The sequence below is a fragment of the Poecilia reticulata genome, linkage group LG22 (genome assembly GCF_000633615.1).
Source record: "Poecilia reticulata strain Guanapo linkage group LG22, Guppy_female_1.0+MT, whole genome shotgun sequence".
NCBI classification, from domain to species: Eukaryota; Metazoa; Chordata; class Actinopteri; order Cyprinodontiformes; family Poeciliidae; genus Poecilia; species Poecilia reticulata.
In genome coordinates, this window is record NC_024352.1 from 418,554 (window position 1) to 444,926 (window position 26,373).

At 35.7% G+C, this 26,373-nt stretch overlaps 1 protein-coding gene across 1 annotated transcript; it reads left to right on the forward strand.

Moving 5' to 3' along the window:
* The first annotated feature begins 5,302 nt into the window (after nt 1–5,302).
* Nucleotides 5,303–22,471, forward strand: nubpl (nucleotide binding protein-like). Its single transcript, XM_008398621.2, has 12 exons — nt 5,303–5,318; nt 6,234–6,412; nt 15,903–16,062; nt 16,536–16,570; nt 16,746–16,836; nt 16,921–16,960; nt 17,101–17,191; nt 17,265–17,358; nt 20,564–20,649; nt 20,731–20,851; nt 21,046–21,128; nt 21,725–22,471. The coding sequence occupies exons 1-12, from the start codon at nt 5,303–5,305 to the stop codon at nt 21,785–21,787; spliced, it is 1,059 nt and encodes a 352-aa protein (XP_008396843.2). The 3' UTR covers nt 21,788–22,471.
* Nucleotides 22,472–26,373: the final 3,902 nt, after the last annotated feature.

A 26,373-nucleotide genomic window follows, 5' to 3' on the forward strand; every position in this document is an offset into this window, starting at 1 on the left:
TGTTGGGAATGGAAATCCCGATTGATGAATCATAATTTGTATTGACACACGGAGCATAAAATCAGCCAAGAAAAGCATTCAGACTTTACTTATTTTATTCACGTTCAGCGCTGAAAGGAGAAGCTTTAATCATTACATTTGAGGAGAGTTTCTGAAACAGTCTGTGCAGCGTCTGAGGAGAAGGAGGAGGGCAGCTGATTATATGAACTGAAGACACTCCCTGAAATCACACCATGTCTCTGTGGCCTGAGAAACATTTCTTTTTCATGAGAAATGGACCTTGGTGTCTGACAGAATCAAACATGTAACTCTTTACTCTGGCTTTTGTGTAACAGCGTGTGACTCTTTCTCGACCTGGTAAAGCGTCTCAACATTCCCCCTGTTGGGCTCTAAAAGAGCCCAAAAAGGAGAAGACAAACCCTAGAGTAGACACTGTCCCTTCCGGAAAACATCCCCCGAGGCTTTTACAGATGTTGATATACATAGCATCATTTCAAGCATTGTTGTCGTCTTTCATTTATTTCATTTCATTTCATGTCAATTTTGGGGGTAAAAACGGACAGGGCACTCCTTTACCTCTCAACAATCCTCATCTGTATATACATATATTCTACCATAAATTCTATCTAAACATACACTCACACATTCACACGTAAAAAACATACATACTTGTGCATAATTGTATATCATGCCTTCACTCACAAACACACTTACTATAATTAAATTCTATGAAATAATTTAGTTTTCTTTAGAAATCGAATAATTATTTGCATAAGTTTACTCCCTAAATTCTTCCTCAATATGTCTAATAAATTAACTTTCTCCTTAATATTTCAAACTTTCTCTTCATACATCTTCTCTCTCTTTCATATTTATGGCATTCTAATATAACGTGCTCTACGGCTTCATGTTTATCACAGTAATAACATTTACCAGTTTTATGTTTTTGTATTTTAAAAAGTGTATAATTAAGTCCTGCATGTCCAAATCTTAACCTTGTTATCACTCTTTCCTCCTTTCTGTTTYTTCTTCCATTTCTTCTTTCTCCTACATTCTTCTGAATTTTATAAAACCATCTTCCTGTTTTATCTTCATCCCACCTTTTTTACCAAACTTTCATCAGTTTCTCTTTAACAATACTCTTTCTTTCAGATTTACTTGTTTTAACTATAAAGCTAATAGGATGTTTAATTGCCCTCTTTGCCATTTCATCGTCTCGTTTCCATCTACTCCAATATGCACTGGAACCCACACAAATATAACTATTAAACCAGGTTTTGTATTCTGAATAATGTATAAAATATTTCTAATAAAATGTCCATCCTACTGTCTGTTTCTTTATATTTTAAACTTAATAATGCAGAGCTTGAATCTGAACATATTATCGTTTTTAATGGTTTTATGTCTTCTATCATTGTAAAGCTAATAATAATATTGCCAACATTTCTCCTGTGTTTACTGATAATCCATCTGTAATTCGTTTTCCTATTTTTATATTGAATTCTGGTTCTACAAACGCTATTCCTATTTTACCAGTTATTTTTGATGCATCAGTATAAATTTGAACATATTGATAATAATTATTTAAATATAATTGCACTGAATAACTATCTACAATGTATGATTTATCTTGTTTCTTTTCCATTATTGACATATCTACTGTTGCTTCTGGTAGAATCCAGGGTGGTATAATTGATATTGGTGTTTGACTAATTTCTAAACTATTCATTTTAAAAGTTTTTATTTTATTTTCAATTTTCCATCCAAAACTCCTCATTTCTTTCTTTTCCTTTTCCCCAACATGGATTTAAAATTTCCAGAGTTGGATGATCACCGTTATTTCCTTGCAAGTTTAACCAATAATGAATTCCTAATTTTGTTCTTAAATCTAACGGCATTTCTCCCATTTCTATTTCTAAGGTTGCTGTTGGTTTTAAATGCTCCAGTTCATAATCTTAGTGTCTGATGATGGATRATGTCTAATTTAACCAGATTTTAGCTGAACCGTAAACTAAACAACCAAAGTCTATGTTGGGTCTTATCATTCCTGTGTAAATCTGTTTTAATGATTGTCCATCTGCCAGCCAAACATCTCAAAATATTTAAAATTTTCTTACATTTATCAACAACTTTTTGAATATGTATATGCCATTTTAATTTTTCATCAAACCATAGCCCTAAAAATTGTATACACTTTACCTGCTCTAACTCTTCATTATATAATTTCAATTTTATTTCCTTGTTTATTTTTTTCTGAGTAAATATCATTACTTTCGTTTTATCAACCGAGAACTTAAATGAATCCAACAGCTGAATCTCCTCCTCAGTGCAGGCAGGTTCTCCAGAGTCCTGCCAACGACCTCATTATTTGACTCAGGTGTGTTGAAGTAGAGACACATCTAAAAGTTGCGGCCCTCCAGGCCTGGAGCTGCCCACCACTGGGCTAGAGGTACCATCACTGGACAACACTCCAGTGTTGAAGCACTGGCGTGGCGATCCACCTCTTTTCAGCAATAGGTAACGAGGTTGACGTACTGGAGGAGGACCCTCCGCCCGGCCGTCTCAAGATCTCCATCTAGTGGTGAAGGGGAAAAGCACAGCAGCAGCCCCAGAAAACCAAAGAAACACCAGAACCTAACAGGCTGGTGTCTGACCATTTATCAGAAATATCCAATAGTAGTATCTTGCCAACTTCCCTGTGCCATAAACATCGAGTTAAACTTTCAATCAAGCAGTTAATAGAGATTCACATTTTGGAAACTGAACAACTCACTTTTAAAATAGAATTATACTGTATTATCCACACCTTTGAATCTTTGATAAATAGATACCGGTCCAAAGCTAATAGTGAGAATGTTTTGGGGCTGAATTGAGAACTTATAAAGTTTGAAATGGGAAAATATTTAAGAAAATGTGGTAAGGTGGGGGGAGGGGGGGAGGGGGGGTGGACTAACTGAATATTCCATAATTTCCAACTTAACCACACTTTCCCTGAAATCAGTGGATCAAATATCAAATGAAGAGAAAATATTTTTCAGAATTACTGAACATCTTAGATGAAATGTAGATCTAAGATGATGAACATCTTAGATGTTCTATGAACATCTATGAATGTAGGCAAGAATGACTACATTCTTGTCATGTAGAGTAACAAGAATAAGCCACTCTACATTGACACCTGGAAAAAAAAATAATGTATGTAAGACAGCAATTTAATAATAAGAGTTATTGTTAGTGTTAAATTAGAGTAGAGGGAGCCCTCATTAGGTTTAGAAAAAGATGATTAGAAGAAGGTAAGCAAAATTACCTTCACCAAAAATCATAAAAGTAGATGTGTTGAAAACCTATGTCTTGCTGTTAACAGAACCAGAAAAAAATGTAAATCTCTGGATGCACAGAGATTTAATTCTGAGGGGAAGGACACTGATGTCTAAGGCAGAAGCCCTCTCTAGTTTGGTTTATTTGGCTTCTCCTTTGTTTGTAGACGACAGCACCTGTAAAAGGATTGACCAGATGTTATCAGTGATTCTTGAGAATAGGGGACAAAACAGGTCCTTTGGATAAAGCACAAAATTTGAATAAAATATACACAAAATGTAATTTTTTCAAATATCTGACTAACTTACTGGGTCATGTGAGCACAACAATGTATGTTTTCCAGGTGTTTGCTGAATATTATTTTATTTTAAACATTGTAGTAGGTGGATGGTGCCTGTAAAATCCCTTGTCCTGGAGCAGAACTCAATACATTATAATAGTTTATAACAACTAATGAAATAGTAAAATTATATATTATGACTATTAAGTATAAGTATTCATATAAATAATTATAAAAGTATCAATAAATTGAATTAAAAATAATTTTTATATATTTTCCAACTCCATTGAAATTTTGTCAACACCGTCAGAAATGAAAAGAATATAAAATACTCAGGCATTATTGGGGGCACCAGAACTTCTGAGGACCCCATGACCACTTCCTTTCTCTTCCTTTGCTAAGAGGGCTAGTTAGCTCTGATTAGCTTATGTTATTCTTTAGTTTTTTCTTCTTTTTATTCCTAAGTTGTTCATCACAACCATGATGTGTCAACTCCATAACTGATAATTTACAAAACTTTGATCAAATTTTGTGAAATAAAAGCTTCATTTTGGTAAAACGTAAAGATTACATAAAGATACAATATGGCCTCTTTCAGAATAACATCATATACATTGAGGTAGTTTGGCATTTTGTCAACTCCATCAGTTTTTCTGACTCTTTCAGTGAAATTGTTGTCAAATCTCACTTAAATGTGCAAATAGTTCATTTTAATGTATTTTACATAAATTACATTACTTCATATGTATCAAGTTTTTCATTTTACTCACTAGTTTGTCACCACCTTCAGTTCTGTGTCAACTCTGTCAGATGGACTTTTTGTTTTAAATAATATTTATTTTGTTTCTTCAGAAGCATTTGTCTGTAAAATGAGTAAAAATATCACTAATAGGGTATTTTAAAAATCATTTTATATTTATTTTTGTCAGGTGGTGATGACAAAGTTCTGGGTCAGGTCGATTAAAAATTTAAATTTTAAAAAAATGTTGCAACTGGGAGCCTGGACCTTAGCATCTTTACATTTCCAAAACATTATTTGTCATATTTGCATACATAAAGTTGAGAAATAATAAAAGAAAAATATGGAAAAATTAAAACCCATTTTGTCCCTATTCTCAAGAATCACTGGTTAATTACATTTTCTTTGGAAGCACAAAATCAATTACATTAAAAAGTATGTTCTCATGAATCCAAATGAGGATTAAATTTCCTGGACTTTTCTACCTTAAATAATACTGTAAAAGTCAGATGGATTAAACAATACCTGCCATGTCATGTCCCACTGCGTGTGGGAATTTCATTCCTAATTATATGTCTTCTCTTTATATTCTCTCAATTTGGTGAACATGTATGTAAGACGGCTAATTTAATAATCAAGGGTCATTGTTCAGTTATAGTGAATTTCTGTCTCATTTTAAATTTCCAACTACTGCTAAGGAATTTACAGTTGCCCTTGATGCCATTCCCTCTAGCTTTGTTATGATTATCAATCAAAAGCCAGTTCCTATCTTATACAATATAATGGATACTTCTATTGCTAAGATTTGTCTGGTGTCTACTTCAAGACACCAGACAAATCTAAAACAAGAAAATGTGTTCCCTTTGTTGACAGCAAATCATTTCTTGATCGTGTGCTATTGTTTATTGAAATAGCACAGGGTTGCTTTTCCAACAAACCTTCTTGCAGTCCAGGGGCGGTTCTAGATGGGGGCCGACAGAGGTACAGAAGAAATTATGTTAAATAAATGTCTTATTCAGAGGTGGGTATATTTAACCTTCACAATTTTACTTTAACAATGAAATTAAAATTACAGTGCTGCACTTTTAGCTGCTGTATCGAAATAGGATCACACTTTCCATCTGCCAGGGATCTGCATCCTGAATCTCTGGAGACACAAGTTGTTCTTTGGCTCACTTGATATATCAAATGATGAAATATTGCTCTGTTTTCTTGTTTCATTCATTTTTAAGTGTCCCCATGAAAAAACACTGACAACACTGGCCCTCGTGGTAAATTTGGTCTAGAACCAGCCTCCAAACCTAACTGCTTATTTCTATAAATATTTTAGTAATACTCTTTACAATACCAGAATTTTCACATAAATGTATACTTTTGGAGCCCTGCCTGAGGACACATTTTGATTATTAAATCAAGTGTTATGATCAGTTATTCAGTACTTGAACAGTTTACCAAATACATTTTACACTTGCTTAATTAAACATGTTTCAGGTATGCTACTCTTATTGGAGTACAATTTTGGAGTACCGGTACTCCATGTATGAATTATTGCTCTATGGACCACATTTTAAAAACCAAAAACACTGCCATAAAATAGTGTCTATCACCCCATGAGAGCAGAGCGACGTGCCGTGGGGAGTATCCCTTATTTTAATTTCTTGAAGGTGGAAACCTTAGTTTCAATGGTACCACCATCTCATCTAATAATCCAAAAGCCATGAAAACTGTACATTGAATACAAAAATTTTATATTTTGTAATTTCTTTTGTTGGTTATAACCCCCCTCCTCCCTTCCCTGGCACAGTTCTTTCTTTTCTTTGTGTCTTTAAACATTGTCAATGTTTTGACGATTACTGAATAAAGATTTTTTTTAAAAAGAAAAAAAGAAATGCTGAACATGGGAACTATGCGCAAACCTGATGCGCAGAAAGCTCTCGGAGTTAAACATGATTCTGTTGACATACTCCAGACTGTCGCATTTACTGAGGATGTCAGGCAGCAAAGCTTCAATATTCCGAAACGGGACCGAGATGAAACACGGAGCTGGTTGCTGTGTGCAGCTGAAAAGATTCCAGGTCAGGTTTGTCTGTGTTTCTGCTGGGAGGTTAGCTGGGAGGTTAGCTGGGAGGTTAGCTTACGGGTTCACCGTTGGCTGAATGGATGTGAAGAGCGCAATAAATAACATGGAAAACTCGGAGAATAATTGGACATAAAATCCACCACGACGTTAATATTAAAGACTAGAACATTTACAGGCTGTTGTAGATTCTGTCTTTTCCTATATCTCTTTTAACTGCTTTGCACGCTGCAGCTTTTTTTTCCCCAAAAAAACTTTATTTAAACAAAGTAATTACAACAATATAACTCTGTAGAGGGCATAGTAGAGGTAGCTTTCGAAATGGAAATATAACGTAATATTGATAGAAAAAATTATAAAATAACTAAAGCAGCAACAAGGGGACTCATATGTTAGGTTAACATACATTGGTGGGCAATTCCATTAATATTTCAGTCAGGTCTTCATATGATTCAATACATTTCAGAGATTTCAAATATAACTGGAATTCAGATTTTAAAAAATTAAAAACTGGGGATGATCTCAGTACTCTGTTTATGAATAAAGAATTTTGCGAAACAAAAAATTAGGTTACAACAGAGTTCTATTGTTTTTCAATAACACTCCAAAAGTTACCATGTCTCTAGAAATAGATTCAAAAAGTGCAATTTTCGATTTGATTCAGCTTTCTAAGGAATTACAAAATATTTTTGGTTTGATTGCAGTCATAGAAGACATGGTCAATTGTTTCTACGTCGCTTCCACAGACTGAGCATTTATTGTCATCAATATTAAAGCCATTTCTTAGCAGTTCTTTGGAGGGGTAAATTGCATTTAAAACTTTGAGTGTGTTTCTTTAGCTTTTGGTTGTATGGGGAGTTTTAAAGAGTTCTTAATCTTTCAATTGATTTTTTTTTTCTTTTTTCAAAATTTGCAAATAATGTTATTTTTATTTATTTTCCCAGGGAATAAAGTTTTGTTTAGACAGCTTCTAATTGTGTAGTTATTGAATTTTTGGTCAGTGATTGATATTCCATTAATAGACAAATTGGGTAGTTGTGGGGTCATCATATGTAATTATATTTTTAATCTGATTAATAAATGGTTTTGGTAAGGCATTATATAATCTGGTAAATTCAGTTGTAGGGGGAAAAAATTGATACTTTGCACAGAATTGTTCGTAGTTTAACATGCAACCATTAACATCCATTAAGTGTATAATAGACCATATATTCTTCTCCATCCAATTTTTGTAAAATAAAGATTTATTGTATGAATCTGTTATTCCATATGATAGAGCACTATGGTTAGTAGTTATGTACGTAGAGCATCTTCCAATATAGTAACAATTGTTTATGGAACTCTGATAGTTTGATGGGCAATTTATGTTTTGAAATCAGCTAGAAGAACAAGTTTTAAACCACATATTTTGTTAAATATATAATTCTGGACACAATAACAAAATAATTGATCATTTTTAATCCAGGATTTCAACCAATTAATCTTAAGGATTCTGTTAAGACATTCAAAGTCAATTACTTTCAGACCGCCATCTTTGATTTCTTTGATCATGTGATCTTTCCGTTCCGATCATGTGATCTTTCCGTTCCTCTAAATACAGTTCATGTTCATTTTGGTTAATAGTTTTAGTTAAACTATTTGGGACAGCAGTGCTTCAAGTTGAATAAATTAATCTTGATAAACTTTCCATTTTTGATAAGTAAATCTTTCCTAAAATAAAAACGTCTTGTTGGAGTTTGGATTTGCATTTTTAATCTTGTTTTCAATAGTTAAGGTTGATTCTTGGTTTTTGGTTATTACAGTTCCCAAGTATTTAATTTCAGATTTGATTGGAATGCTGGATATTTCTTTTAGGGAAGTGTCGTGGATGGCTATAAGCTCTTTTTTTTTTTTTTTAATTAAGCATTAGTCCTAAAGCCTCTGAAAAAAGTTACATTTTATCAATTACAATTGGAACCTGCTTGTCATATTTTAAGAAAACGGTGGTGTCATCTGCTAGCTGGCTAATGATTAATTCTGTACCGAAAACATCTAATTTCTCAATGTATGCACAGTTTTTAAGATAGATGGCTAACATCTCTGCAACTAAATTAAATAAATGTGTGGAAATGGAATACCTTGAGAAATTCCAATATCAATGTTAAATCTAGCTGTGGTGCCCGTAGGTAATGTTACACAACTATTAATGTTTTGATATAGACCTCTTATTAAGCTAATAAAGTTTGCTCCAAAACCTAAATGTTCAAAAACTGAGAACAGGAATCGGTGTTCCACCGAGTCAAAGGCCTTATGAAAGTCAAGGAAAAGAATAAAGCCATCATCTTTAATCACGTCTCTATATTCAATCAGGTCCTTTACCAGTCTAATGTTGTTGTGGATTGATCTTCATTTTTAGAAGCCAGACTGTGATTCAGCTATAATGTTTGAGATTCCTGTTTGGAGACGTATGGTAAATATGTTAGTAATTTCTAATCTGAATTCCTGAGTGTAATAGTTTTTCTATTCTCAATCAATCTTGGGTCCTTGTCTGGTTTTGGGATACATACAATAAGTCCTTGTTTCATTGTAGTAGGTATAGTATGATTTTTAAAAATATCTGTAAAAACTTGATGTAGTAATATTTTTATGTCTTCCCTAAAGTGTTTATAAAAGTTTCCTGTGAGTCCATCTGAGCCTGGTGCTTTGTTTAATGATTAGCGATGAACAGCCTTATCAAGTTCCTCAACTTTAATGTTGTTGTCACAAGTTTGTTTGAAATTATCTTCTATTTTAGGGATAAATGTTTCAATTTGTTGAAAAAAGGGGCAAGATTTTTGTTCTGAGAATTTGGAGGTATACAAGTTGCTATAGAATTTCAAAATGTCTGTTGATTAAGTTTTTTTATTGGTTTCTGTATTTATTATTAATGATTTGATAGAATTTTGTTGTCTTTTTTTTCCCAGATTACAAAAGTAGGCAGTGTTTTTTTCTCCCTCCTCAATCCATCTCGCTCTTGATCTAAGAGCGAGGGGATTATAAATGCCCCTGTGAGTATACATTTAATCAAGTTTAGATTGGAGGATTCTTATTTTTAGTTTGTCTTCAATTGAGAGGTTAGATTTATTGCAATATATATTTTCTTGTTCTTTTTTTTGGAGATCTTTTTTAATTTGTTTACTGAATGAGATAGAAAATTGTCTGATCTTATACTTTAGGAATTCCCATTTTTGAACAGGACTTTAAATCTTCAGAGTCCTTTATATTTTGGATTAATTCTTTGATATTTTGGCAGTAAGTGTCATTTTTAAGAAGACTGTAGTTAAATTTCCAATATTTGTTCCTTATTTCCAGTTTTGAGGTTTCATTTGTATGGAAATAAGACTATGGTCAGTTAGCAGTGCAGGAGAAATATCAGAATTGATTTCATTGGTCAATAATTCGTTTGTTATAAGCCAGTGATCAAGCCTTGATTTGCTATTTGAGCAAAACCATGAGAATTTTATACAATTAGGATTAAGCTAATTTAAAATGAACTTTTGTTCATTTTTGCAATGAACAAAAGTTAATTGCAAAAATTGTTAAATATTTTGTGTGGGTAGAAGATGTTTTTTTAGAAGGCCATTTCTCATAAAATTCATCTTGATCGAGGTCAAGATCTCCACCAATTATAACATTGTTTATTGAGTAAGATGATTTTAGGTGATCCAAGTTTAGGGATATTTCTTCTAGCAATAATTTGTTCTGGTTTAGATTATTGTAACTTTGATTATTATCCAAACAGAGAGTGTGAGGAATAACCAGTGACCATTTTCATCCATTTTACTTGACATTATCTGACCCTGGAAGTTTTTTAGAAGAATAGCGACCCCTGCTGACCTTGAAGAACCATGACAAAATAAGCTTCATCTCCTTATTGTATCAACAGATCCTATCTTCATGTTTTGAACGAGTTTCCTGTAAGAATATTATATTTACATTTTTCCATTTACAAAATAAAAAGAAACTTTTCCTTTTTAGTCAAGTCTCTTAGGCCCCTTTCATTAACAGAAATTAGCGAAAGTTCACTTTTCAAGTTAAACATAAAAAGTATATTCTTGAATATTCGTTCACATACAAGTAATTGCTACGTTTTGAAGAGATCTTAGAGAAAGTAGAGACATTTTCAAATCCATTCATTTTTTACATTTGTTGTGTTTTGATCAGGAAATGACATGGGCACCTAATCTTTTACAAACATCTGCGTTGAGGACCCCGTTTGGCTGTCACTAGTTAATCCGGGTCTTTATGCTGCTCTTTTTTTTTCTTTAAGTTTATTTCCCCTCATCAACAGCCTGCAAACTGTTTCCCAGTAGAGAACACTCGGACAAATACTGTAGATATGGCTCATAATCTGTTGGTGGTATCTGACAGTAATGTAGGAATGTTTATTACAATTTTGGCTTGTCCATTTTTAAATATCACCACCAACTATAAAATTGGCTATTAACTTTATATCATTTAGATGAAATGTTATTGTAGTACAACTTATCGACGTTACTTTATATTTCTCTCTATTTGTACATGTAAACACCACAAGCAACACCATCAGATATGTGATTTAAATTTTATTAAACATGATGACACCAACCTCATTGTTTAGTGACACTTCCTGTGGGTAGTGTCGCTTGAAAAAAGTTCAGAAAGTGCGATTGCATTACAGGATCTGAGCCAAAAACACACACTCGGCTAGAAGTGTTGAGCAACTCACACTACAGGTACTTGGGAGAAGGGTTGCCACCTTTCAGAAATCAAAATAAGGGACGCCCACCACGGCGCGTCGTCCTACTCTCACAGGATGGGATGTCCACTGCAGTGCTAGACAATATTTTATAGCAATGTTTTTTGTCTATAAAAAGTGATCCATAGAGCAATTGTTCATGCATAGAGGTCGGTTAGAGTACCCCAAAACTGTACTCCAATCAGAGTAGTATACTTTAAATATGTTTAATTAAGCAAGTGTAAAAGGTATTTGGTAAACCACAGATCATACCACCTGATTTAATATTCAAAATATGTCCTCAGTATAAAAGTATAAAGTTATGTGAACATTCTGATATTTTCCAGAGTATTACCAAAATATTTATAGAAATGAGTTAGGTGTGAAGGCTGGTTCTAGACCAGATTTACCACAGGGGCCAGGATAGTCAGTGTGTTTACATGCCAACACTTGAAAAAGATTGAAAAGAAAAAAAAACAAGCAACACTTGAAAAAGATTATTATTATTATTATTATTATTATATCATTTGACATAATAAGTGAGTCAAAGACCCACTTGCGTCTCCAGAGATCCAGGTTGCAGATCCCTGGCAAATGGAAAGCGTGATCCTATACAGCAGCTAAAAGTTCAGCACTGTAATTTTTCATTCATTGTTAAAGTAAAATTGTGAAGGTTAAACAAAATCCACCACTGAGTATTGTGACATTTATTTAGTATAACTTCTTTGGTACCCTGTTGGCTCCCATCTAGAACCGCCCATAGCTGCAGGTCTGTGTCTGGTGCATAAATGACCACTGATCAATGAATTCATAAAATATATCAACATTTCAAAATAAAACATTCACGCCCAAACAAACCTTTTAAAGAAAGAAGTATTTATGTATTTACTGTTGTTCTTTAAATGATCATTTGTATTATTTTGGCAGATATCATTATACATTAAATAAGCAAATAATCAAACCAATATACTAAAAGCACAATAAGAAAATTAATTAATCATAGCAAAATGTTACCATATCAGGGTCTGCTGTGTTCCTCTCCTGATCCATTCATACAGCAGCAAACTGCGCCACGATGGACACATTTTATTTTTAAATTGCCTGTGTTTATCCTCACTCACATTATTCAGCCTGGGATTTGCGTCTTCCTTCCTGTATCTTTACGAAAGGTTTCGCTTCTAAGGACTGTGGAGAATCGAGTCGAGGACGTTTTAAAAAGATCCGGGTTGATGGCGCCTCACCGCGGCTGCGTAGTGTCCGTCTCTAGGCAACCGTGACAACAGCGACGGTCCGTAGCGTTCTGGGGTTCTTTAGCTCCCGCAACGAGAATTTAGCCGACCTTAATATTTCCTGTGTTTTTTTATTTCGGTCATTATTGTTACACTTAGTGTTTATGTCTGTGATAGGCGTGTCTATCGGACATTTATAGAAATACGGAACAAATCCCGTATTGGTTCAATACAGGATGCAACATTTAACAGCCAAATACGGGACGATTGCATATTTTAAAGGACGGGTGGCAACCCTAATGGCAACTCTTCTCTCAACTCTGTTCTCCTGCTACTGGTAGCTTCACCGCATCAGTTCAGCGTTAAACCGGCCAATGTGATTCACTTGTCCGGTGTCTGATTTTCAAATATTTTATGTTTTATTGAGGATTTTTGTGCATATGTTTTGGCAGTTCTGTGATCATGTCAAAGCAGCAACTCAGGGCGCCGGCAGGAATCTTGGCCCCATGACAAAAAAGTTGTTTGGGCCCCTCGTGCAGCTGCTGTTACATTTTTTTGAGTCTATTTGACCCATAAAAAGCATCACAATTTTAAAGGCTTCATCTGCCTTTCTTTCTTTGGTTCAACACTGATAATTAGCACAATATTTACTGCTCATGAATTTAACATCCAACAGTCCACATCCAGTATGCAAGTAGGCTGCTTACATTTTTTCTATTACTGAAATGTCTCTCCGCATGAGCAACAGTCAAAAGCAACGTGCAACTACACATAAAGCAATCCAGACTTCTAAAAATGCTATGTAGTTGCATTTTATTCAAGCTGCAGTACATAACTTTAATAAAAAATATGTTTTCTTCATATTTGTTAAAGCTGTCATGATGTCATAGCAGTTTGTTGTTAGACACATAATCTGTGAAAAGATCAATCTCCTCCATCTCCTTCCTGAATTACTTACTGGTTAAAGTAATGCACCGTTCTGACCAAAACAACCAATCAGAACTAGTATGACGCTCTTAACGCTGTCAATTATCCTCATTCACTCGCTGCTAAATGTGCTAATGGTGGAGAAACAACTTATCATTACAAGAAACCGTTTATCTGCCGTCATTGGTAGCTATGCTATGCTAACTAAACTGAGCATTCACAGTTTGAATCTGCACGGCTCTGTGCTATGCTAGCTGCAGCACTGCACAAATCGAGGGGGAGGAAGGATGAGCAGCACCACATGAGATTGTGATTGACAGCACTAAAACTCTCCTGCCACTGGTTGTTTCTAGCACTGGGAGAAGGCAGAGGAAATAGATTTTTCACAAATTACCTCTCATACCATACTGTCACAACATTAAAAAAAAAGTGAAAAAAAATCTCTTAGGAGAGAACAGGTCAGGAGGGACGTGGTAACGGATATCTGTAATTTAAAACTGTGTGGACTGGCTGCAGTCCAGACAGGAGGCTGTTTTTTATTATCATTTTATAAAGATTGTTTGAATTTCTGTCAGCAACAAATACATTGTTTTTGTTGTGTAATTGTAAAAATAGCAAAGACACAGAGAAATTCCTATGGATTCCCTGGAATGATGCTAACTAGCTTGTTATTGGACACAGTGTTGCTCAGCTTTTTCACTGGGACGGGGGAGGAAGAGGGTTTATGCTGGTTGCTGCTGACTGACTCATCTGTTGTTAAGTGATAAAAGGTACAAGGAACAAGTTAAATTACCAACATGTATATGTTGGTAATTTTTTTCCTTAATTCATTAAATGCTACTGAAAAGGAGGCGAACAGTAGTTTGTAGCTAAGCCAATTATGCTAAATGGTTGATAATCTCACACAGTTTACTCACATCTCTTGGAGAAAAACTGGGTTATAAATTAACACTTACCTTTTTCTCTCTCTCTCCCTCTCTCCTTATTTGAAAACCACTTTTGAATTTTAATCATCAGAATACCGGAGCTAAAAGTTTTACGTCAGTCTGCTTTTCTCCATCAATACGTGTTTCCCGACCGCTCCGCGCCTTATGGGGTAAAAAAAAAAAAAAAGATACGCACGTTGTGCAAAACTCTGAAACAGGAGAACCAGGACATAGAACGGAGCAACGAACTATTAATCTATAAATTAATAGACAGGTCTATATAAAGATATAATCCATGTTTCTGTCTCATATTTGTATGGCATTAAAAGGACCTGGAACTGTTGTTTTTCCACTGAAAGCTCTGTTGTACAGTTATGCCATGTGGGTGAAATTTTATGGATGATACTCTGAAGGCAGCACAGAGCTGCTCCACCAGAAACTCACAGAAACACTGAAGAGAAGAAGAGCTATGATTAATGTAGTTACAGTTCTATCCATGTTTTAATGTTGTCGTTTTGCAAATAGATCAAAGTTTAAACTAACATTGTTGTACATCTTTTATCTGGTCATTTTGTAAACCAGATAAAAGGCCTACAAATTTTAAGTTGAATGTTCATTACATTTTTCTTAGACACCTGTAAAAATAATTTCTATTCTCATGGCTTTTTTGCTCTCTGGAAAATTACTTTTGATGATAAATACAAAAAAAAGCATAAAAATCAAAACATGAACAATAGTGATAGTAATATTAATAATAAAATAATATTCAATGCAAAGTAACCTACAATTTCTTTGGTGGGGGCGGTGAGGGACCAGGATAATGGACAGGAGGGCGCTGGGCCAAAAAAGGTTGAGAAACACTGATTTAGAAGATAGAAACTATTGTGACAGCCCCTTAACAGAGGAGGAAATCTCTAAATGCAAAGTATTCTAATTTTTTTAAAGTCCTTTTTGTGGGCTTTATGAGTTGGAAGCCTAAATTATGTAAAAATAAACGGATATTTGAAATTGTTTTACCTGTGGGCTCTGAATCTAAAATCTCTGAAAGTTTAACTTTGTGAATGGAATTATGGGAATTAAACAATTTTATCTATGATATTCATATTTTTTGGAAAGGGTCTGTATGTTGGGTAACATCTTATATTATTACCTAATTCAGTCCAGAACCTTTCTGTCACATATGAAATTTTTAATATCTTCTGTGTTGACCACTCATAAATGAAATTGTAATTTTCCAGGTTTAGGTAGAAATATTATATAAGCAAAAAAAGTCCATCAATTGTGTTTTCTACCTTGCATTTTATGGACATTATAATGTTTTCTCATTGTTATTGTGTCAATATCAAGCTAAGTCAAGTTTATATGTATATCACAATTCAGCAACAAAACAGTTCAAAGTGCTTTACATCATAAACAACATGGCAGCCAATTATCCAACATCAATAAATATTACATTTTGTCAAATGCCATCATCAAAATCATCAAGCAAATTCACATCAAGTATATTGATAAATGTTCCATTTACTACTAATCAAATGCAACTCTAACCATGTGGGTTCTAAGCTTTGATTTAAAGAAACTCAGTGTTTCAGGTGTTTTGCAGTTTTCTGGAAGTTACTTTAAGGTGCATCAAAACTAAATGCTGTTTCTCTATGTTTGGTTCTGGTTCAGGGGATGCAGTCAAATGGTTCGATTAACAAAAAAGGTCTGCAGGATAGGCAGAAGCAGCAAATGGCCAGAGGTCTACCTAAGCAGAAGCCCATCAGAGACGTCAAACAGGTGATTGTTGTTGCTTCAGGGAAAGGCGGCGTGGGCAAGTCGACAACAGCAGGTACTGCTGGCTTCCTCTGCTGAAAAATGTAACACTTTTCCTAGAGATCTTTAACACAAAGGCTTAAATGTGCATGTTTTGCATTTAATTCTCTCAAATCTTTCTGTTTATAGGATTTAATGAATAACTACTTTTTTGTCAACGATTAACTGGTACCTTGTTGATTATTCCTAGTAAAAGCAGGGATGTGTATATGGGTGTGTGTGTGTGTGTTGTAGAAACACTTTTTAGTGTAGATGAAACATTGAATTTGTTTATTTTAATGTTTCAGATTAAATTAAACATATTTTATCTGAAACAGATTAAACAGACTGAATTCATTCAACCACAGATTCATATCTTGAACTATGGAAACAGATTTAAACAATGTATTTCATCTTGTTGTTTTAAATACCTTTATCTTAAAACAAAAGGTGGGTTTTTATTTAAAGATCATGATAAAACTGAGTTCTAGTGTGTTTGTGTATTTGCAGTGAACTTGGCTCTCGGATTAATGGCCATTGACAAGGTAAGATATCACTCATGTCTTTTTTTATTTATTTAAAATTAAACCGTGTCACAGACACAGAATCACAGTATAACAGAATCAGAAATGTGGATTTGATTAAAAAATAAATCAATTTCTGGCTCTGGATCACGCTATGCCTAAGGTCAGGTTAATGGAGCTGATCTTTCTCTCTCAGTCCAAGTCAGTTGGTCTGTTGGATGCTGACATCTATGGACCCTCCATTCCCAAACTGATGAACTTGAAAGGAAACCCAGAGCTCAACGATGGTCTGTTGTTTAGCTAAGCCTTGTTGATAATGAATTAGATGTTCTGTTCCGTACATGAAATTTAGTTTTTTCACCTTCCTTTAGATAATCGAATGATTCCTCTTATCAATTATGGTGTCCCATGGTGAGTTGTCTTTTTCTTTTAAAATGGTCATTAAGTTTTAAAAAAACTGAATTATGGGTCACATGTGTGGGTGAACATATATGTGAACCATGTGTGGGTGTGTTTACATGTTCTCTAATGTAACTTCTCTGTTCTGTCAGTATGTCAATGGGCTTCTTGGTACCGGACACATCTCCGATAGTTTGGAGGGGACTGATGGTAATGTCTGCCATAGAGCGCTTGCTCAGACAGGTAAAAGTTAGAATATTTATTATTTCCCCATTCTGTCACCCATAAATGTTGATATGTTTATTTGCATTTGTAGGTAGAATGGGGCTCTCTGGACTACTTAGTGGTAGACATGCCTCCCGGGACGGGAGACGTCCAGCTGTCCATCACTCAGAACATTCCCATTGCAGGTCAGTTCTCCTTTAAGGGTGTTTTCAAACCAGCCCTGTTTAGTTCACTTTAATCAGACTCTAATTCGTTTGTCTAGAAACTCCAGTTCGTTTGGGGGAGTGAATGAAAATTTAAATTCCAAAACAGACTAAAAAAGCTAACTCTGATCCGCCTAAAAACCTCGATCTCAGTTCGGCTGAAGTGAACTCTGATGCGGTTGGAACGCAGTGTGAATGCAACTAGACTGGAGACCGCTCCAAATGCAGGAAGCTAACTACAGTGCAGGGAGTTCTGGTCAATATATTACTCTCTGCCCTGCAGGTTCACAGAGATGTTGTGTAGGTTGCTATGGTAATGGAGCTGCGTGCCATCACAGAGAGTGAAAAAAAGCAGAATATAAATGGCTTAAAGTTGTTTACACTTGTTTACCATCTTATTTTCCCTTTGCTGTGGCACACTGCAACTGTTACAATTTATAAATTTTTTGTAAATGACAAAAACTCAATTGCCTTGTTTGTCTGAATATGCAGTCATCAAATAGGATGACATATTTCATATATAGAGAGAGAGAGAGAAGACCAAGACCTGCGCTACATGACACGATAAGATGTGAAATATGATCAAAATTGCTTCTCAAATTGATCTGAAAGATTCACATTCCCATAAAAACAGCAAGATATTAAATACTTAGAACTTAAATAAATTTAACCAATATTAACCAATACCATCTCTGTGCCACAATCCACATTAGTCACGTGCCATCCCTAAAAAGATAACGCCCCTGGTGTTTGCCCATATTGCTCATCTCAGAAACCACCATTCTCTGCACCATTAAACATAGCAATTGAGGCAATGCCCTGTCGGAAAATAATGCTCAACTATGAACAAGGGCGTAAATCCCATCTCATTATTGGGGTCACCATAAACGGAAATTTTTTAAGAGCAATTTTGGGGGGGTCGGCAAAGTTACAGTAAAATGTAACGTAAAATGTGGTTTAAATTTTTGTGTGTGTTCAAGCTGCACCATCGAAAATGGTGCAGCTTATTTGCTAGTAAGTAGCAATGAATAACCAAAGTGTTTTTCTCAGTAAACCTGTTGAGACCCATAGAAGTCACACTAAGATTCAAATGTTGCTTAGATATGAGTTTGGTTCATCTAATCTCTGCTACACCTTTACAAAAACTTAAGGCTCTAAATAAAAACAAGTTTTAATAAGCAACTCCACTTAATAAAATTCATCATAAATATTGATTTATTTCAGTGTTTCTGAGTATGTTATTTAGATTATAACTTAAGTTGCTTTAAACTTTTATTTTTGATGGGGTTTTTCATGTCCTGGATGGCTGAGAACCTATAAATATATAGAATTTCTGGGACGTATCATAACTTAAACTTAAAGGTCAGCACCGGAGTTTTCTAGAAAATATTCAGATTTTATTTTGTGGTTTTAAAGGCTATTTGTTGAAGATGGTAAGAAATAAAGGCATATTTTATCTTGTTTTACTACCAGCTGCAACAGCCCCTCTGGTCTCGGCTCCCATACAGAACTGTCGGCTAGTGGTAACACTCAGCCGCTGCCTCCCATTTCAAACTCTCATTAAAGTAAGAGTTAGAGAGCTAAATATAACTGAAATATTGTCTCCCTTCGACAGAAAAAGGAGCTAAGTCTATGAAAGCAATGTAGCAGTTTTGMTTGTTTTGACTTCCAAGGCACAATGTGGTAGTTTGTCATGACTCAACCGAAGTAATGAAATAACAAACTGTGGGCCGATTTTTATTGTCAATGTTTTTCTTCAGCAGTGAAAGTAAATAAGTGTTACATGTCTTTTGCTTTAAGTATTTACTTACTGGAGGATTTTTTGTTAGTGCTGCCGCAGCAACAGTTAGCTCCTCAGTCACCGGCTCTGACAGAGCCTGTGTCGTTCTGGGTTGGACTGAACCATTGTTCTAACAATAGTGGGGTGGGGGGTTTAAAAATGAATTCTAATTTTTTTCTTAGATGAATGGCAGATTTATTTCGTTCTTTGTTTCTATTGCCTTTTTTATATTTATATTTTTAATTACAAGGGTTGCTTTCATGATTTCTTTTGCGGGGGGACAATTCTAGACTTTTCCAGGATTGGGGGGGTTCGGACTCCCCCGGCCACCTTGGGAATTACGCCTATGACAATGAACACTGGCCAAGGAGCAACAAGCAAGAAGTAACCAAGCACAAGGTGCTCACCGTGACTGTTCTCTCCCTCTCTCCTGCTACATGAAACCAGGCAGTCTGACACCATGACACACATTACAGCTGCCACTTTGAACAAAAACAATCAAAGAGCAACACGCATGCTCTGTGTGCTCTTTCGTTCTTGTGTTTTATTTATTTGCTAATTAAATAAATATCGATATATAATTAAATAAAATAATAAAAGCTACTGCAGTTTACGCAGAGCATTAGAAGAACAAAGAACGGCTCTCAGTGAGGCTCCAGTCCTATCTTCTTAGTAAAGAGCCGTTCAGAAGAATCAGATCGTTTGTGAATGTCATACCACTATTTTGCAGACTTTTGGACACAGTGTTGTCCCATAAATGCAATAAGTCAGTCAGCACCTCCACACAATAATCCAGCACAGGGAGTGACAACTTTTTTTCCATCACAAGGGCTTATGTGTGTCTGTACAGCTAGCTTTGCTAACATCACGTCAACAGAGCTTACCTTCTTTAAGCTTCTTTTCTAAGTGACGAAAAAAGTTAGACGTAGTCCCCACCATCTGTGAAAGTGAAGCACTGCAGAGTTAGCTGTGGCCATCGGATTTCTTATGATTAATGCAGCGCTATTCTATTACTGATGATTAGACTGTCATCTTCTGTTGCTCAGTATGCTGTAAGTTTAGTGATATTTCCACAGTTGCGGTCTTGACTGGTCTTGAAATAAAATCCAGAGTCTGAGACGAGACCGAGACCATCCAAAAATGGTCTCGAGACCAAGACCGATTTCGAGTACTACAACACTGTCTGTTCCACCACAAGCGATGGGGGGAACAGGTTTTTCAGTTAGTTTGGATTGTTTGACAGTGCAGTGTGAATGCGAACTTCTGCAGCTGAAAATGTAACAATGTTTAAATTTTGGTCCCCAATCAAACCGAGTCTACTGGACTATCAGGTGTGAAAACACACCCTAAAAAGACTTTGTATGATCATCTTTTTAACTTGCCAGTGTGTTTGTGTGCGTTGTGCAGGGGCAGTCATCGTTTCAACACCACAAGATGTTGCTCTGCTGGATGCTCGCAGAGGAGCCGAGATGTTTAGAAAACTTAACGTGCCGGTAATCTTTCTATCAGGGCAGAAACAATAAAGTTGTTGGTAATGTCTGAGTTCTGGATGACAGCAGGTTTTCTGCCTGCAGGTTCTGGGTCTGGTTCAGAACATGAGCGTCTTCCAGTGTCCCAACTGTCATCATCATACCCACATCTTTGGATCCAACGGGGCAAAGCAACTTGCTGAGACGATCAGTGTCAAGTTTTTAGGTGAGACTGTCAAGAGCATCATTTAAAACCTGATAGCCAGATCGTGGTGTGACTTTTGGTTTTCTCTGGAAAATATTTTAGATTTCATGTAAAGCTTGTGGATTTGTTGTAAAATGTATCTGTTTTGTGCCATAAAGCAATTTTCTGGTTCTCACCATGTCTTAGAACCAGAACTCCGTTTTTTTTTTTTTAAGGTGACGTCCCTCTTCACCTAAACATCAGAGAAACGTCGGACAAAGGACAACCCATTGTCATCTCTTCTCCTGACAGCCCTGAGGTTTCTACATTATTCTATTTTTTATATGATTGCTTCAGTTAGTTTCAGTAATACCATGCAATTTTCTCCAAAATTATGTAACAGTTTGGTAAAATTCCTCATCTATCTGCAGTTTGTTTTTGCTGACCTTTAATGGCACACTGTGGGTCTTTCTCACTAATTAAAACCAACCATTATCGTGTACACTAATGCCTATCATGGTATTTTAAGTGTTGAATATTATCCACACTGATTCAAAGTGTTGTACTACTCTACCACTTAGTGACCAGTTCATCAGAGTTACTGTACTAAAGTTATACTAGTCTTTCCTATCAAAGACGGAAGACTTTTCTGTTTATCAGATCACTGTACAGGTTCTAAAACACAGCAGGACATAGTTTTTACTTATTACTTACTTATATACGTTACTTATTATTTTACTACCATTTTTTTCATATGTTGCTTTTATGTAAAAATCCATATAGTCAAATATTAGAAAAATAAAGGTGAACACAGTTGTTCAAATATTATCTGCTAATAGTTTTTCTTTTTAGTTTGAGGAACTCATTCAGTTTTTGGTGTTAAAGTTTTCTTCTATTTTGTTTTTGTACATCCAGGCTGAGGCTTACAGGAAGGTGGCATCTGCTGTGATCCAGAACCTAGAGGAACTTACCAGATGACTAAAAGCTCCTTTCTCTCTTTGTTTCTTTGATTTTTCTTTCATTATCTCTTTTTGTTTGTTCCTTTTACCATATTTGTGTTGAAAAATTTGAAAATGTAAAACTGCCAATAAATAATTGAATAAAATTTTAAAACTTTATTTAGGTGAATATGCTTTCACCAGGCTGGTGGGGTAGTGTGTTGACAATTTGGTCATTAACACCTTGAAGAAAAAGAGGTTATTGCTACCTTCACAATGGGTAAGTCTGACCTGCAGGCATTACCATCATCACAAGACGTGTGGAGAGGGGGAAATCTTTTAAGTTTTCGGGTGTCCACAAGGATGCAGACCCCAAAAGTAGCTCTATCCCCACAGCGATAGTGAGAAGGCTCAGCAATGACCACTTTCTGACCTGTGGTGACAGTCTGCTGTCTTCTGGCATGTCTGGATGATACACTATCTGCATTATCGCACACAGGAAGCCACTAGGGAAGGTCATCATTACCACCCAGAAGATCATTAGCTGCACTTTTCTAGAGGGCTCGCAACATTCTGAGGGACAGCGAGTGTTTGAGCTGCTGCCCTCAGGTCAAACACCCTGAGGGCGGGTGGGAGTTTGTGTATAGTCGCTGCTCCTTCATGTTGAGAGGAGCCAGTTGATTGATGGATGGATGGATGGATGGATGGATGGATGGATGGATGGATGGATGGATGGATGGATGGATGGATGGATGGATGGATGGATGGATGGATGGATGGATGGATGGATGGATGGATGGATGGATGGATGGATGGATGGATGGATGGATGGATGGATGGATGGATGGATGGATGGATGGATGGATGGATGGATGGATGGATCTTGTTTATATGAAGTAAACTTGTGCTTTACACAAGTGCAAATTTTATATTTCTGATTAAAGGCTGCACTCTGTTCACACCTATTTTGTTCTGAATGTAGTTTTTGTTCCAGCATTTCTCTGTGCATCTTGCATGGATCAGTAGACCAACTTCATTCTAACACACCAAAGTAGTATAGTATGTAATACTACAGATTACAGTCCTCTGTTGACAAAGATTTATCAATAGAGGACTGTAATCATTGTAGTGACTATTTGTCCAAAAACTCAAAATCCAAAAATAAAAAAAACTTAAGACTTCAAGGCGACCAGAGCAAAAGTGAATTCAACTCAAATAGCACTGTGGGTTTCTGACTTACGCATTCCAAAAAGACCAAAAGTCAAAAATGCAGTTCTTTGTTTGTACCATGCTTTACCTGAAACAATGGAATAAACTTCACAGGAGCCTTACTGTTTGGCTGTCAATTGTCTTACCTGTGGACTGACAACTGATTGACTGGCTGGATAGACTATCAAAGTTACTGGTGGTACACTGGTAATAAACCATGTGACTACCCACGTGCATAATGAACTAGCTAAACCCAAAGTATTTATACGCGCAAAACCCAAACTGAAATCAATTAACCAATTAAGTGAATTACTAGTCAAAAAAACCATTCTAAATAACTAGAATCAAACAAAAATGCCTAATTATAAATCAATCAGAAAATAAGCAATTAAAAATAAACTAAATAATACAAATTCTAAGATTTAACTAAAAATAAAGAAATGGCTCCTACAATCATTTGACTTAGAATCAAAAACTGAGAAGATTAAGTATTAAAGTTGTTGAAATGGTTAGAAAAAGTTTTCAATCAAAATTGATTTGCACATTTCTTAATATTTTTGTCACTTGTTTCAGAATGTGAAACTCATTCATTTCACTGAGTGAAATATTTCACATCTATTATTTCATGTCATTTTGATGATTATGGCTTATAGATAATGAAAACTCAAAATTCAGAGTCTCAAGGCATCCAAATATTATATCAGATCAATAAAGGATATTTTAAACACATATTAGATGTCTGAAAAGTATGTTTATTTAATCAATACTTGGTTGGGACTCCTTTGTATGCGTTATAGCTGAGATATGCAGTGTAGCATGGATGTGATCAGCCTGTGGTTCTTCTGAGATGTTTACCTTATTTGGTCCAGGGTCTCTTATCTTCCTCTTGACAATACTGCATAGATCCTCTGACAGGAGTGTCAAACTCATTTTCATTTCAACAACCTAGGGCAAAAAAATAAGGGGTGCGGGAACTAAATGCCAGAGTTTGCAGCGCCTGGTTTCTAACAGGTAAGGATCAAATTGTTTAAATTATATTTTCAGATATTTTATTGAACAAGCTTCTGCCTTACAGCAAGAAGTTTCTGGGTTCGATTCCCGGCCCCGGTCTTTCTGCAAGATATATTATTTTAACACCCTATCTTGGTGGTTCCCAGAAAAGGTTTGAGTGCTAATGTCGTTAGCAGCTGGCTTCAATTCAAATTCAAAAGTACTTAATTAATCCCAAAGGGAAATTAAATGTTGTAGCTCATCAAGATTCTTCAAAGACCTATTGAAGATGGCGATGGCTCCTTCATGTTGAGAGGAGCCAGTTGAGGGAGGGATGGATGGATCTCCTGAAGCGATCTGTACCACACTGAACCTGAAGAAGCTTCTGACTGAAGATGCTCTGCCTTCCTAAGACAGTCTCGTGAAGAGGATGGTCAGGGTTGTCCATAATTTTCTTGATTTTATGAAAAATCCTTTTTTTCATAATAATCTCCAGAGGTTCTTAGTACTGATATTGGCATTTTACATCTTGCTTTATTATTTTTAGGTTGTCCAAGCGCAGGAGGTTATGTAAATTCCCAAGACTGAGCCCCTACTGTTAACCTGGGTTGTGACTATTTCCCACACTCTGGTCACGAACCATGTTTTTAATGAGGTTTCTGTCCCTGAACAGTTGACCTACATTGTAGAAATACAGTATGACTCAACATTAACATGCAACTCCAGTATGAATTTGGGTTTACAGAAGCTAAATAAATTATTTACCAGGAGATCCAAGGACATTGAAATAACATGGGTTAGCTTGTTGTTAGCGATAGCATCCTTATCATGACTAATTACTTAAAAAAATCACTTTTTGAGGTACTGAACCCACCAGTTTCATATGCGCATTCACTGAATCCTTCTGTAGTGAAAAAATAAATATTCCCCCCCCCCCCAAATTCAAGGCATACGGGCGACCTAACTAGAGTCTAGTTGGGTCACCCCAAGATAACTAAGTCTTCTTAAAAGGTAGAGTCTCTGAGAACAGTTCTTGAAAATACAGTCAGTGTTTTCAGCAAAGCTGAGCTGACTGTCCCGGAACGACCCATGGTATTTAAAATTTGCCACAGTTTCAACAGGTTGGTCAACGAGAGAAACTGGAACCACTTTAAGGTCTTGTTTAGGTCATTTAATTAGCTCTACATTCTTAAGAGAATGAAMAATGAATAATAAAGACTTTACGGTATTCTGAATTAGTAATGTAATTATATTAGTTGTGTTACCACCCCCACGCCACTAGAGGCAGTAGCAGGCCCGAAAAGATGCGATTAAGGAGCCGATTTAGAAGTACACCGAAGGCTGCAGAATGGACCATAGACATAATATAAGGATAGACGCCTCATGGACCGCTCTCGCCTATTGGAGCTGACGAGATTTAGGGCGGCCATCTTGGAGCGGTAGACCACTCCACTCAGCCTTATATATTTGGCAGGCACAATAAAGTATCAGCGCCATCTATCTATCTTGACTATCTTGCCTATCTATCTATCTTATAATATGTCTATGGAATAGACCCTTTCACAGTGACGTCAGACAATGGCCGCCATAACTCGAAGAGGTGTATCTTTACTTCTGGTGTGATTTTGCCTCGGGAAACCTGACTGAAAAATTCACGGATACTCATTATCTTAAGGATATAATAAGATGTAAGGATAATAATAACAGCATTAAAGTGTTAGATAACCATCATTACTCATTGTCAAGCCATCATTCTCTAACTGTGTATAAAATAAACAGCCTCCGATCGGAGAGTAAACCAGCTAGCAGCAGCTTTAGCCACAGTTAGGAAACATACACATACACCGCTGCCTTTCAGTGCTGTGTTGTTAAAAGTTTCACTAAAATCACTGACATCWTCCAACACTGTTGTTTGGAAAAGCATTTTAAGTATTGATTTAAGCACCATCTGCCAAATAATTTCCATATTCTGATGTGATTCATAATTTCTCCTTTTGTTTTGTTGTCCATCTTTCTCAACAGTAGCCGACCTAACAACCTACCATATCTGRGATGGTCTTGTTCCTCTGTCCATGGCAGATTCAGTCAATCAGCTGTGGGACATCTGCTGCCTAGTCAAAGTATCATGGGCCTCTTGATTTAAAAGGAGACGAACCAGTACAGAGCCTCCCTCCTCCTGCAAGTCACACTTGTTGGATGAACACTCACTACTGCAAGCARCTGTGTTAGAAATAAAATCTTTGTGTATCTATCCTGTAATTAATATCTATATGTATCTATTAATAAATGAATTGATGTTGTGTAGAGTTCTGTGAAAACTATTGTAAATAGCTTCTCTTGAGTAATCTACATATGTACAACTTTTATATTTAAATTGCATCTTTTTGTAAATTTTACACATCTGGCAACAAAGTATGTGGAGGAGAG